Here is a 14,462-nt window from a genome sequence, read left to right as displayed (position 1 = left end):
GGCAGTCTTATCGATGGGCTTTCCTCAGGCGGTGGGGGCGTGGCCCAGAGCCGTGTCGGGGGCGGCGACACCGCCGCCGCATGCATACGCAAACACACGCACTTGCGATCCGCTGGTAAAGTGAGCGAGCGGATCAAGGGAGTGGGAGAATGGAAGAGACTATTGTATGCATGGCGGACGGGGCCGATGTGGGCACGTGTCCGACGGACAACGCTCGAACGGAGCTGCGTCGATTGCCGGGCACCATAATGCGAACGGTCGACGACGAGTCGCGTTCGTTCCCAGGCCCTGCTGCGTCATGGCGGGCGACTCCCGTAGCGTCGCGGCAGCCAGGCGGGCAGCTGAGGAGGTTGATGACGATGATCCTGATGCATCATCTAGGCTGACCTATCTACCTATCGATCTCGCCTAACCCTGCCTACCTACCCGTGAGCTCTGCCGCCGTAACAGAGAGGAAGAGAGAAGAGATGAGATGATAGGGAGCTGATGGCGAAGCGGACGCTCGGCCCGCCTAACCTCGCGAACTCATACGTACAGAGACCGCGGCGGATTGGGCGCGGGAAGCGAAGACGACAGCTACGCTTTCCTTTCCTACTAGACGATGGCGAGAGGGGAATGTGGATAGGTAAGGCAGTCAGGCGAGGCAGGTGGGTTGAGTCGTGTCACGAATGGGGGGGCATCGTCGTGGACACAGATGCGCGTAGATTGGCCGGGCCATAGCAACATGTCTGGAGCTCTCGTCGGAAGCTCATCAACTGGCTGCCTTGCTATAGCTGCCCTCTCATTGACTCGGCTGCTCGCCGACCAGAAAAAGAAGAGGCTCCCACAAGAGGAACACAACTCCCGTAGGATGAGAACTGGCCGTGGTTTATGGCGCCGTAGCTCCATGCTGCTGTACGTGGAACCGGGTCGTGCCAACTCCGCGGGCCACGCTTCCTAGACGTTTCAATCGCACCCTCTACTTAGCTACCAACACACAGCATAAGATTCCAGATCCATAGGCGTGTCAAGCAAGGCGGCCACGGCAGAGATGGCCATCCGAGCCCATCCGGATGCCGAAGAGTCGCACACGTCTAGAAACTTGGCAAATCACGACGCGAGGAGGCTGTGCTCGTTCACTTGTTGGTGCCCAGTTATCGACTAGGCGAGCCCAGCGTAGCCTCAGCAAACAGGAATCCCTCCTAACTCATGATATCAGTGTGCAGAGCCGCGGCACACATACTTGCGTATGGGCTATGTAGGCTGAACCCCCCGAGGTGCGTAAAGCAAAATGAGCGTGTATATAGGGTAGAGGTAAGCCCGTGGCGTATCATGGCTGCGTCTACACCGTAGCTTTCACTTAGCACGACCCAATCAATAGCCGTCGGCACCGAGACTTTAGGAATTAGACGTGATATGTATATGCTTGCCAGTTAATATGAAGCAGTTGTGTCGGTGTGCAGTGGGTCGGAGGCCAACTCGCCCACTGACCGTCTAGCTAAGGCGAGAACATGATATCGTAACGGGCGTACGTCGTAGTAGACCCGGCGGACGGCCTAGATGGTTGTCGTATTATTGGCCTCTTGGGTTTGCAAATGGACAAGTAACATCTACAATCACTATCTATCATTTCGACCGACTGAGGTGCTACATAGTATGATGTATTGACTGTGTCAATTCTATGGTACACACATGCACACCATCTCTTCCATGCCAAGCGCGGGCAGCTTCGGGCAGGACAGCTTGCTCTCCCCGGGTGGTCTAGAACTAGTTATGCTCGGTGATGGCTCATCTATGTACTGCCGTTGTAGCGTAGCAATAGCTTTTATCTACATTGCGACGGACTCTCGGGAATCGTGCGGGCGTCAATTGATCTCGCAGAGGTTGGCCCTGACGCCGACGACCCCGATCTCGTGTTCTCTCGTCCGTTGCGGATGTGTATACATAGATATGTGGTCCCCGTACGTTCGGACCTTCGCCGACGCTTTCACTCCGTGAAGCCTCCCATTGGGAGGCACATACACGAGATAGGAGACCAGCATCGGCGACACCCTGGGCAGCTTGAGCAAATGCAGCAGTTCAGTGCCGGGGGCAATCCAGAGCGTTTTTTCTCACTACGAAGCGTGCTCGGAGCCGCTGGCTGGCAAGTTGACATGCGAGAGCTTGAAGGCCCATTTTGTTCCAAGACTATATCTATCTTGGGCAACGGCAGCGAATAATCCCACTTTTGCGTCATTCAGAGCGTACGGCACCGAACCCTCCTAGGTTTTCGACGTTGGTGTAGGGGAGAGGGGAGAGGGTCCTCGAGAGGAGGAGGGTCGACATGGCGCGCAGTGCGCGACATCGCCCAGCACCGGCAACAAGCTTTCCTCCACTCTCTCTCTCCCCAAAACAAAAACATTCGGAACGCTGGGGGGGATGCGACACTTCTCCAGGATCACCGAGGCATCGCGATCCGAGATTGGTAAAACCCTGGCGCGCATGTGTCGAGCTGATCCTCCATCGAGCTTGGACCGTCCAGACGAGCTAGGTAGGCTGACGCCGACGCCATCACCACGCCGGTGGTTGGCAATCGACTTTTTTTTCGTCTGTTTTTGTCTTTTCTCTAAATTAGGGGGGCGCAGGTTTCCTCGTAAAAAGCGACGCTAGGTAGTTATTTCTACCCACGCCTCTCCGCTTTTGGCGACGACAAGGATGTCGGGAGCGTGTCGTCGTATTCTGGACCTGCCGGTTGTCATAGCAACGGACTCAAGCGGTGGAGTTCGGGGCTCAGGGGCTGGAGATTGGCATCAGCCGGAATCTGGTCTCTGTTGACGGAGCGATGTTGAAGCCGTAAGAGCCGTCCAAAGTTGTCAATGGCTCATGATAGCCGTGTCCATAACACTTAGCCTACTCGGCAGGTGAAGCGAATGTCTGAGGAATATATCGAAATGTTACCCCCGTTTCCGCGGTACCAGATTTGCGCCCACTAGGCCCCATACATATGCACATCCATCCGTCCATCCACCCACCCATAATACCGTATGCCTACTAATAACACATATACATACATACAGATACATAGACATAGAGGTGCTGTGGCTAGGTTACGGATGTATGTGCATGTATATATCTCGATACTGCAGATACGGGCCAGGGATGAGACGGGGTGTGGGAGCTCCGGACTTGTTTTACAATCTGTGTATCCAAGAAAAAAAAGAGAGATTCAGCTCGGAACTTGCATCGACGTGCATAAGTTCCCAAGGTAGACTGCATATTCCCAATCCAATGAGCGCAATCCACGATATGACGCGTCACGGAAGATGCCTTGCTTGGATGCAGGAAGCATACACAGTAGCATACATAGTAGCATACATGGTAGCATAATATAGACACACCATAAGGATGGTCAGCAAAAAGAGGGCATCGGGGAGGTTGGTGACCATATAAGTTCTCGGCCGTGATTCGCCCTGCATCGTAGCCGATCGAGAGCTGCTGACGGCTTCGGGAAGCTTAGGGGACACTGTAGAGGTGGTTGGTGTTGCCGTTGCTACTGCTACCCCAGCCACCAGAGGACAGGATAGACTGTGGTTATCCTGGCCTATCCCACGGGGAGAGAAGGATCTTCTAGCCTCCTTCATATGCACGGACGGACGAGGTAGGTTATGATCCGACAATGGCCTGAGCTCCTCCCGCGTACCCGTCTGTCTGTCTCGACTCTGCCTCTCCGCCGCATGCTGGCTCCGTTTTCCGCCATGTGTCGAGAGGGTGGGAGAGCAGCGAAAAGATACGAATGGTCATAATGAAATATCCGGTATTGTGCAGAGACAGCTCCCTCCTCCTCCTCCCGGGTCTGACACATAATACGAGAGTTCACACGGGTGCAGATTGCAATTACGCAGGCAGACAAACAAGATGCGCTCATGAGTACACGGGTCGGTTCGGCTGACCAGCCAGCGGCGTAAGGACTAGCAATTGCTAGTCCCCAATGGCTGGAAATAACGAGTGGCCCCAGACGGATCAAGAAAAGAGGGCTGGGCTGCCGGGTCACCCTGCAATCTCTGATCACGGCCCTGTAGGCCCCCCGGTGCCGCTTGGGCGATTGGACGGAGAAGGGATCGCGAGGGAAGAACCTAGGCCAGAAAAAGCGCACAGGAGGGAGCTGAGCACGGTTAACCAAGTAACTAATCGAGCAACACGCTACGTCTGAGAACCATTCCGATAGACGAGGGAGCTGTAACATATTTACGTATGCACGGGGGGGCGCAAGGATAGGGGGGGAGAGGAGTGGAGAGGTGGAGAGGGAGCGATGGCGAGGCGATCATGGAATGATGGGCGGGGCGGAGGAGGGAGAGAGGGCAGAGATAGAGAGGAAAAGAGGAGGGGGGGGAAAAAAGACATGTACATAGTACGTAGAGACAGTGCGCGACACGGTGCGGAGGTTCGCTAGGAGGCTGCTGCGAGGGGAGGGGGCGCCTTCCCAACCCCGTCGGCGGCACGGTCCCCACCGCGCTAGGCCGCTTTGGGGGCATGATAAACAGACGCCATCTTAGCAGACCCACACCGAGTAAACACCGGCGTGGGCCAGTCGACCCCTGCAGCCCGGGCAAGCACGCCCTTGCCGCGCCAGCACCTGCCTTTCTCTGGCGCCGCCGCCGCGCAGACCCAGCAGGGGCAGCTTCGACCCGGCATCGTCGCGCTCGCTCCTGCTCCTGCCCCCCGTACAGTACAGGTTTCCAGTACTTCTTGGGCCTCCTCCCCGTCCCTCCCTGGCCGGCTGCATCTTCCTATTTCTTCCCTCTCCAATGACCTCCTCCTGCCACTTCATCTCTCCTCCCATTTGACCTCACCACAGCCCAACATCTCCTCGCTCCCAGCTCTGCACCGATTCCCCGCTCTTCCCGCCTGAACGAGAAAGAATCGAGTCAAGAAGCGCGCATCGCCCCCGCCTGCCTGCTTCTTCTCCCTTCTTTTCTTTCAGATCTAGAAAGAAGAGCAAGAGGAATCTTCTTGATCTTCCTTTCGTCCTCAGCAGTCGAAAGGTTGTCGGGAAGAGGACTCTCGCGCCGTTAAGGTCGCCAACCTGGACTTTGAAGCCCGAGTTCCCGTCCCCTTCAGCATCTTCCCTCGGACATACAAGGAAGCTGAGGTTGACACCACCACTCATACCCACGAAGAGCTACAGATCACACTTCCCGCCAAACCAGAAAAAGCCGGACGGGAAGGTCAATACTCTTCTATCTCCGCTTCCGCTCAGCTACCTCCCCGCCACGAGCAGCGCTTCAGCGAAGAAGAGGTCCGCATCACACGTGAAGAAGAACGTTACCGCCGTCCCGGTGCCCGCCGCGAGTACCCCGAAGAGCACAGGTGAGCTGAGTTCCGTTTTTTGTGCGAGAATGTTCCCTTCTGGCGTGGATATGGCGAATGTACGCGAGCCGCATCCAAGAAGACGAGGGAGAGACTATTGCAGGAGTTTCCCTCGTTTTCTTGAGCTGCGTTGCGAGCGAGCTAGTTTTAAAAGGTGTCCGTCGACCCGGAAGTCATGCCCCCTATTTGCTGGCACGGTCGATGGAGCGGTGACTAGTTTCCCATGCTCCATACGACGGGCGGGTCTAGCCCGGTGCCCACCGCAAGAAATTGGGTGGGCACTGGTGTTGGCCTCGGCACCAATGGCGCGAAATTGGCCAATGTGGTGCCGCAGTATTTCTGTTATTGGTTTCCCTCCTCTCCCCCCCCTGGACCGACGCTGGGGACATTGACTGGTCCCTGTTCATGTCAACGGCCCAACTCTTCACTGATCACAACTAACACAACTCCCTTGCCTCTAGGCCTCATACCCCCTATCTAGAGACTCGCTTGGAACCATCCCGGCCTCAAAGTTCTTTCTCTTTTGAGTCTTCGGTTCAGGAAGACGACCGCCACTTCCCGCACGTCAGCCCCCTTGACCGTATCGAGCGCGAATACCGCTCTCGGGTTCAGCCCAGTGTTTACAAGAACGAGTCCGTAGTCGGCACCACCGTCGACCCTCCCAAGCCTCCCCGTTCCCACTTTAGCGAGCAGGTCCACGTCAGTGAGACTGCTGTCGATCTGCCCAGACACAGCCCCGTTTTCCACCAGGAAACCCGCGTCACCGAGTCAACTGTTGACCCCGTTCAGCCCCTTCCCAAACACCACAAGCACATAAAGGTCACAGAGGAGACCATCGACTATCCTCCTCGCGCCTCCCCCGACTCTGACCAGAAGAGAATGGGATATTACGACGAGACCGGTGAGTAATAAATAGTCATTCTCCCTCGTTACCCAACCGGCCTTGTCATTCCTTCACCTTGCACCTGCATTCTAATTCCTCCTTTTCAGGACACTACCACTCCTTCCGTGAAAGTCTCCACAAAATGGCCGACCGCGTTCTTCATCACGATGGCGACCGCATCGAGGTTGTCCGCGAGTCTCGCCCTGTCTCCGGCCCCAAGAATGGCAACAACGTCCCCAACACCGTTACCATCCCTTGCCACCACGTCCGCATGGGTGATATCTTGATACTCCAGGGCCGACCCTGCCAAGTCATCCGCATCTCCACCTCGTCTGCTACCGGCCAGCACCGCTACCTGGGCGTCGACCTTTTTACCAAGCAACTCCACGAGGAGTCGTCCTTCATCTCCAACCCGGCTCCCAGCGTCGTCGTCCAAACCATGCTGGGCCCCATCTTCAAGCAGTACCGTGTGCTCGACATTCAGGACGGCTCCGTCGTCGCCATGACAGAGACTGGCGACGTCAAGACCGGTCTGGCGGTCATCGATCAGTCCAACCTGTGGAGTCGCCTGACCAAGGCCTTCAATGCGGGCCACGGTAGCGTCCGCGTCCTCGTTCTCAACGACGGCGGCCGGGAACTTGTCGTCGACATCAAGGTGATCCACGCCTCCAACTTGTAAAATGTTCGACGGGATGTGTCGACCGCGGCGACGGTCGGCAGTCTAGTGTATGGATCTTGCCTGTTTATTAGTCCCGGCCCCACCTCACCATTCAGTTGGAACGACCCCCTTTTTTGTGCAAATGGTTCACGATGGAGTCGCGGTTGATCTTCAAGATTGCTCCCTAGATCCTTCGCGTAGTAATGTATGTGGATGGGAACACGAAAAGGACGTTACGGATTATGGCATATGTTCAATGATACATAGCTGTGTATATGGATGGTAATACAATGTCAGGTCTCTAGCGTACACCGCGATGACGCTCCCCTTTTTGTGCCTTAGCTCTCGTTTGTGTTGTGACGATAAATCTGCCCTAGACCGAGTGAGTAGGCTGCGTCGGTAGCTACCTACCTCCTAGTCACGATTGCTGGCTCTTCCTCTACACCCAGGTAATCAAGTGTAGGTAGTAGGTAACCAAGGATACGGAATGGTGATGGGCCGCCGTGGCCATCAAGGTGCCCGCATCGCCGCGGCCTGGCGGGTAATGGCGACAGTTTAGCCCCGAGGTGTTGGGTGTGTCATGGGGTAGGTGGGCGGGCCAATCGCCGGCGGACTCACTTACTGCCTGGTAGGGAAGCAGGCCGATAAGACGCCATCGCAAGCACCACCGCACCTCCTCCTCCTCCAACACGTCGAATCCCCTTCAGCTTCCTCTTCCTCTCTTCTTCCTCACCCTACGGCAGCCTTCTCTTCCTATGCGTTTCGTCGCCCTACTATCGCTGTAGTCATCGCGGTGCGTAGCTAAGTCACGCCCAAACTCGAACCCCATATCCATCCCGACTATCGAACCTGAAACAGGGCCCCTTCTGCCCCTCTTCCCTCGCATCGCGGTCGCCGCATAACACCCGCCATCATGGGTGCGCAGCAGTCCAAACCCTCCCCCGAGGCAGCCAAAGCCGTCATGCACGAGAAGGCCGTCATCGATCGGATAATGAATTTAGACGTCCAAGATGCCGGTGATGATTTCGTCCACGTCAGCTCTGAGAAGGGGTCGTTCCTTCGCCACAAGATAGCGAGGCTGCCCGAGAAGATTGTCCTCGAGCTCACACAGAACTGGCAGTCCAAGCTGCTCGCCGACCCGAAAAACAGGTCTGTTGCCCTATACCGATGAGCATTGCTACGCATGTCCCGGTCCGTATTGCGACTAACAGCCGCTTACCATCGCGCTCCCTACCGCAGACTCGCTCTTTCGGCCCTCAGCGCTGCGAACCCGCGAGATGTCCTCACGTCTCGCTCCGTCAAGATTGCCGACCAGCAGGTGTTCAACATCCGCATCCCGTTCGAGGGCGCCCCCATCACGAACCAGCGATCCTCGGGCCGCTGTTGGCTCTTCGCCAGCACCAACGTGTTCCGAGTCGCCATCATGAAGAAATACAACCTAGATGCCTTCGAGCTGTCCCAGGCCTACCTCTTCTACTGGGACAAGCTCGAAAAGTCCAACTTCTTTCTGGAGAACATCATCGACACCGCCGACCAACCCCTCGATGACAGGCTTGTCCAGAGGCTGCTCGCTGAGCCTATAAGCGACGGTGGCCAGTGGGACATGGTTTACAACCTCGTCGAGAAGTATGGCCTCGTCCCGCAGGCGCTGTACCCGGATAGCTGGAATGCCATGTCGAGTAGCACTATCAATTACATCGTCGTCGCCAAGCTGCGCGAGTATGCCGTGACCCTGCGCAAGCTGGTCAATAGTCCCAAGACGACAGTCTCGAGCCTCGCCGCCATCAAGGGCAAGATGCTGCGCGAGATTCACCTCATCCTGACCCTGACGCTCGGCCCGCCGCCTAGCACGACGGAGGAGTTCGAGTGGGAATTCTTGGACAAGGACGGCAAGGCCGTCACCGTCGTCTCGACGCCGCATCAATTTGCCAAAGACCTCGCCTCCCCCGAATTCCGCATCACCAGCTCCGCCATTGCTAGTATGGTCTCCCTAGTTCACGACCCGCGCCACGAGCCCCTCACCCTGATGACCGTTGACCGCCTGGGCAACATCGTGGGAGGCCGGGGCATTACGTATATTAACGTAGACATAAACACTCTGAAGCAGGCATGCGTAGCCATGCTCAAGGCCGGCCTCCCCATATTCTTCGGCTCCGACGTAGGAAAGTTTAGCGAGAGGAACAGCGGCATCATGGACCTCGACATCATCGACTACGAAGTAGGCTTCAACGTGAACTTGTACGGAAGCTTGGACAAGGCGGCGCGCCTCCGCGTCGGCGAATCCTCCATGACACATGCCAGTACGTAAATCCCCCCCTCCGCCCACCGGGCACCATCCCGCCCGAAGACGGGAGATCGATCCCCCCGAAGTATGACAGCTACTAACCCTCGCCTCCGCAGTGGTGCTGACGGCGGTGCACGTCGACGAGGACGGCAAGCCGGTGCGATGGCGGGTGCAGAACAGCTGGGGCACCGCCAACGGCGACAAGGGGTGGTTCGTGATGAGCGACCGCTGGCTCGACGAGTTCGTGTTCCAGGCCGTCGTCGACCCGCGCTTCCTCAGCAAGAGGGTGCGCGACGTGCTCAGCCAAGAGCCGATCGTGCTGCCCCTCTGGGACCCGATGGGCAGCCTCGCTTGAAACACCCCGCGGATAGAGAGAGGGGAGGAAGGTAGGTTAGCAAGAAAGCGAGCGAGAGAGTGAATGAGCAAGTTCCGAGAGGTGCGACGATACTATGTATTCGCGTGTATAGGCGCTACGGTTTCTTATCGTCCATGTTTTTGTGCGTAAATGGCCCTACCTAGGTGCCTATAAACCATGCTCGAAGACAACGTCCAATGCTAGTAACGCCACACCCCTTGCAAAGTCTACCAACGACGAGCCCAAGTGCTTCTTCGTCTTCGTTTTTATCTTTATCTTCTTGGGAAATAAATAATTTTGGGTAGCCCGGCTCCCACGGCCTATCCGTCCGTCCGTCCGCCTGAGTTGGGAGAAAGGGGGCGAGGTTTCCGTTCGTCGACACGCGCCTCTAGTAGCCCCATCTCCACCGAGAGCTACATCTACGTGGAGAGCAACCTGGCTTACCTAAGCCGGTTGTGCATATATATATATATATATATATATAAACTAGCTTTGCACTCTTTCACAGGTTTCCTTCCTTAGGTAGCTACCTAGGGAGTCAGTCAATATACCTTTCCTCACCTATGTTCCCTTGCTCCCCCGCGCGCAACGTACTCGGCAATACGTCAGCTACGTAACACCTGCTTATTCCTACGGTAGCTACGGGGTAGATTCACGGGAGAGGCAGGGGGGGCGACGTAAGCTATGCTTGAGGAGGGTGGAGGATATAGAGAGGGGGTGGTCGAGGGCATGCGGAGAATATGGGCGGCGGGGAAGGCGGGAGGATTAGACGACGACGTAGGTGTAGCACATGCTGGTAGGATGCGCGCGCGTCGTGGACGTGCGTGTCGTTTGGGGGCGGCATAAATAGGATGAGGGAGGGAGGGAAGGAGGGGGGAGGACTACTTGGAGTCGAGGGAGTAGGCGGACGGGCGGACGGATGCCGGGACAGGGAGGCTCTTGTTGGCGTTGGTAGTTGATTTTCGGTGTTGGTGGTTGGCGGAGAGGCAGAGGGAGACGAAAGGGGGGAGGGGTCAGACGTCTTTCAGGGGGGTTGGAGGAGGGTGCGAGAGGTATGACGCCCAGGCTGCCTCGTGTGGAAGTATACATCTACGTCACTTTTGTGTAATGATAGTTGTCGGGGAAGGTTCCGTATTTTAGGTTGTTCCCATGGGGAGGAGAGAGGAGAGAGTGTCTGTGCAATTTGAAAGTAAAGGGAGGAGTAGGGAGTCGGCATCCGTATACCACCGCACGGTTCGGGCCCGGCGTGTGTCTCCTGGGACACGATGTTCAGGGGCTACGAGAGCGGGCTCACTGCTCGTCGTGAGAGCACGTTGTCTTGCAAGTCGCCGGTCAAGGGCGGCATTCTCACCATCGTAGTTAGCACGGGGCATGGCGCAAAGAACGGCTCAGCTGTGTAGTCTTCTTGCAGAATGAGAGCTCTATAAGTTAATGGGGTGTAAAGTGCACCGTGTGTCGGCATCTGCGTGTTTCTGCACACACCACAGGAAAAACGCAGGCGTACACGCCTCCAAGTTTGGAGATCTATGCATATCTGGTTTTTTTTTTACCATAGCGCGACATATTCGGCGAATAGGTCGGAGAAGTAGGGAAAGCCTAGGACTATTGCCCAGACCACCGGTCTCTTTCTACGCGTGAAAACCGATAGAAAGCATGATGCTTAATGACTCCAAGTCTAGCTCGGCCTCGCCTCGTTGGTTCGCCCGTGGATGTTTTACGTATGGCAGCACACATGTCGACGTAGGTTCTGCGGTGTTTCTGTCAGAGGTTGACAACGGATGGGAGGAGTTTGTCTTTGCCAGCTGATGTTGGTCAGACCTGCGCCCGAAGCCAGCCACGCGCGTGCCACCTAGTAACGGTCCCGAACTTGTGCAAACGTCGAGAGTTGAAAATGACGAGTAGAGGAAAGGGGTCACCAAAGCCCGGCGTTAGGAGAATCGCCACCTAGGTAGCTAGGTAAACCCATCCCCTTTTCCCCTATTCACACTTCAAAGACAGATATACACTTTTGATTTCTAGTCTATGTAACGGCCCCCCAAATTGCCCTTTTCTATGCTCACTTAAGCTTATTGAACCTCGTCCTCCTTGAGCCGCCTCGGACACCCCTTACGTGGCACCACATGCCGTCCAGGACGCAAACTAGCAGATCGACATACGCGTGCGTTTGTAGGGCTTTCTTTTCTTTTCGGTCTGCGAAGTGTAGGACCGTGTGCGCGTAAGACCATTTCGATCGATCCCGGCTAAGAACGGGAGGTGTGGCTACGTAGGGCGGCACTTTCTCGCTGCATCATGTAACCTCGTACGGACGTCGCCCTGTGGCATCTGCCTGGCGAGGTCGGATGGCGAGGCGGCGAAGAAGAACCGAGGGCACAGACGAGAGATCCCGCTCCCGCGTGATACAGCATATGCGTACAGCCAAGAAGCGTGTTGCGAGCGGGCGCAGAGGAACCGGACCGGGCTTGGCTGGGCTGGCCGCGGCCTGCAGATGTCTGGGGCGCGAGCCATCTCGCTACGTCGAGAATTTGCTATGAGCAGGTGTTCTCGGTGTATGTGTCGCCCAGTAGGGGCTGTCGGAGGCCCCGCCCGGTTCCCCCCCTCCTCTTCGCCACTGGCGGCGGGCGAGAAAGGCAGGTAAGGCACCTCGAGCCGAGCTCTTGATCGTGGAGCGGGAGCGTCGGGCGCGTGACCTGGATTGAACACGTCGCCTCTTCTTCTGCCTCGAGGTGTTTGTGGGGTCTTCCTCGTATGTGATATGGCATGTCGATAGTGTGTGAACCACAGAAGCCGAGGAGCGGTATGGATCACGTCGGGAACGCGGTCGCCCTGGAAGAAGGCGATGTAGGTTGAGTCAGTCAGCATTCCATGAGAACACACCTATCAAGGAACGAGTAGAGGAGCCCCTAAAATATTACTTCATACCTCACCGTACTGTTGACAAACGAATTCCTAAATCTGACCCGTCTAGGAGGAGGCGCGCCCGCCAGCACACCGACCAAATCCCTCCCCCCTATTATCACAGCCTTGCTATTCACCGGAAGACCAGCCAAGCTCTCTCTATTCGTCGTAGCCACCCCTATAGCCTTGTCGAAACGCCTCGTCTCACCTTGTTCAACCCGAGTTGACGAATAAGCCGTGTGGAAAGTATGAGCTGGCATGTGTTTCTTGGAGCACCGCCGGGGGCTATAGACTCCGGACTGACGGTGCAGAAATCGAAGCTTCTGACCGCTCGTAGCAAATTTCCGGAAATGCGCGCCTCTCCTGATCGGAGAATTAAAAGCGAGATTACGGACTCCCATCCACGCGCATCTCCGTCACCCGACCCTGCCGTGACGTGTCGAGGGCGGCGTTGGGCCTCAGCATCTCGAAGAAGGGGACTCGGGTGAATCGCAGCCCCCGGAAGGGATGCGGTCATACTCATAAAGGGCATCATATTGATGTGTGTATGGCGATGCCGTCAGAGGCGACGAAGGGTGAGGCAGATAGGCCAGGCCTCTCCCGCTGGCTGGGGAGGTACGGTGTGCTTGGGATGAAGCGGCTGGTCGTCTGCTTCCATCGCACACAGCCGCAGCCCGTGCTTCGCGAGCCCAATGGCATCGCAGCAGTACACTCTACGCGCTCCCGTTGGCTCTCGACTCGCTTCGCGGCGCGCGTATATAGCTCGAGAGATCGGCGCTCGCGTTCATTGGAACCAGCGCTCTCCTATTAGACTCGAGGCGTGGATACATGTAGGTACATGTGTCGACGGGAGTGGCCTGGGAATTGCCATTATGCCAGATCCAAGGCGACGGGAACCAAGATGGGGGGAGCTCACTTTCTTTACCGCCTCTAGCTGGGGCAGTTAGTCACCTTGGGAAAGCTTCGTCCCCTATCTCGGCCCCCCCCTTCCCCCCTTCACGCATCAGGCATCGCGTGTCTGCGTGTGGAATGCGACGTTCGCGCCCAACGAGGACTGGGAATCCCAGGACCAGCGAAGGGCTAGGCTCCGATAGGAGGAGGTCTAGATTGCCGGGGCGTCGCCCATGTGAGAGCCATCACTTCGGCCCGCCGTCCATGGAGCGCCGTACCTCGTTACGACGCATGAACCGAGAGCCCCCTCTCTCCTGGTGGAACCTCTTTTTTTTCTTTTTTTTTCTAGCTGGTGCCCCGATACGGAGGGGAGGGTGATCGAGTTGAGCGAGGAAGGGTGAAGGGAATGTGACAAAGCAACCGGTGAAACTGTCACGACTAATAGGGCCGCGGCATCTGCCTCTCCGGTTCTTCTCGTCTCTCGCGGAGACTGCGATTTGTTTGTCCCCGGGCTATTCCGTCACTGTTGCTGGCTTGGAGCCGGGCTTCCTCGGTCAAGCGGCCGTTGGGAGAGGAAGGCAAGGGAGCCACATTCCGAAACAAACCGCAAATGATGCCCAGGCTCAACCACGGCATGGTAACTTGGGCGACGAGGTCTGTCAATTGCCGCGAGGGGCCGATCCTTAGAGAACTACACACCATCCTCCCCTCCTCCCCCCTTCGACGCTACGGCGGCCCAATAATGCGAGAGGAACCTGATACCTCGCCACTTGGGTGGATTTCCTTCTGGATACGTAGGCTGCAATCTATTATTCGATTTCTCTTCTTCAGCAATTGACTGCAGAACACAAAGCCGCCGGCTTAGATCCCAGGTATCTCCTCTCTAGTCTCACCTGATGATCGGGCAACACAGCGTCGTCGTTCGACTGACTTGCTGAATGGGTAGCCAAGACACCCATAGCCGAGTTGATGCCTAGGTAGAAAATAACTTCTTTTTCGTGGGAAGGTGGTGTCAGTGCTCGTGTCCTGGGAGCACCTACATGGTGTACATGCTTTACATAACATGTAGGCGGGTAGGTATGGATGTGGATGTGTGGATTTGTGTAGGCATATGTATGTGAGACAGGGCGAGACGCCGGAACCAAAGGACCGGGCCGAGCCACGAGGAAGA

The 14,462-nt window shown here is 56.6% G+C and overlaps 4 protein-coding genes across 4 annotated transcripts; 2 read left to right on the top strand and 2 right to left on the bottom strand.

Moving 5' to 3' along the window:
- Window positions 1–2,921: 2,921 nt before the first annotated feature.
- On the bottom strand, window positions 2,922–4,252 carry GGS23DRAFT_550193 (uncharacterized protein). Its single transcript, XM_051515271.1, has 2 exons — window positions 3,784–4,252; window positions 2,922–3,616 (listed from the first exon to the last, which is right to left on the bottom strand). The coding sequence occupies exons 1-2, from the start codon at window positions 4,199–4,201 to the stop codon at window positions 3,273–3,275; spliced, it is 762 nt and encodes a 253-aa protein (XP_051376535.1). The 5' UTR covers window positions 4,202–4,252; the 3' UTR covers window positions 2,922–3,272.
- A 1,952-nt stretch (window positions 4,253–6,204) lies between these two features.
- Window positions 6,205–7,223, top strand: GGS23DRAFT_550187 (translation protein SH3-like protein). The gene has a single exon (XM_051515270.1). It carries the CDS (start codon window positions 6,351–6,353, stop codon window positions 6,885–6,887), a length of 537 nt encoding a protein of 178 aa, XP_051376534.1. The 5' UTR covers window positions 6,205–6,350; the 3' UTR covers window positions 6,888–7,223.
- A 39-nt stretch (window positions 7,224–7,262) lies between these two features.
- On the top strand, window positions 7,263–9,808 carry GGS23DRAFT_199267 (peptidase C1B, bleomycin hydrolase). Its single transcript, XM_051511768.1, has 3 exons — window positions 7,263–8,015; window positions 8,106–9,166; window positions 9,267–9,808. The coding sequence occupies exons 1-3, from the start codon at window positions 7,780–7,782 to the stop codon at window positions 9,503–9,505; spliced, it is 1,536 nt and encodes a 511-aa protein (XP_051376533.1). The 5' UTR covers window positions 7,263–7,779; the 3' UTR covers window positions 9,506–9,808.
- Window positions 9,809–11,501: 1,693 nt separating this feature from the next.
- On the bottom strand, window positions 11,502–12,946 carry GGS23DRAFT_198657 (uncharacterized protein). The gene is made up of 2 exons (XM_051511766.1): window positions 12,418–12,946; window positions 11,502–12,328 (listed from the first exon to the last, which is right to left on the bottom strand). Exons 1-2 carry the CDS (start codon window positions 12,799–12,801, stop codon window positions 11,765–11,767), a joined length of 948 nt encoding a protein of 315 aa, XP_051376532.1. The 5' UTR covers window positions 12,802–12,946; the 3' UTR covers window positions 11,502–11,764.
- Window positions 12,947–14,462: the final 1,516 nt, after the last annotated feature.

The sequence above is a fragment of the Durotheca rogersii genome, assembly GCF_024521655.1.
Source record: "Durotheca rogersii strain YMJ 92031201 chromosome Unknown GGS23scaffold_2, whole genome shotgun sequence".
NCBI classification, from domain to species: Eukaryota; Fungi; Ascomycota; class Sordariomycetes; order Xylariales; family Xylariaceae; genus Durotheca; species Durotheca rogersii.
Note: the sequence above shows the minus strand (reverse complement) of the source record. Positions and strands in the feature narration are given on the sequence as shown.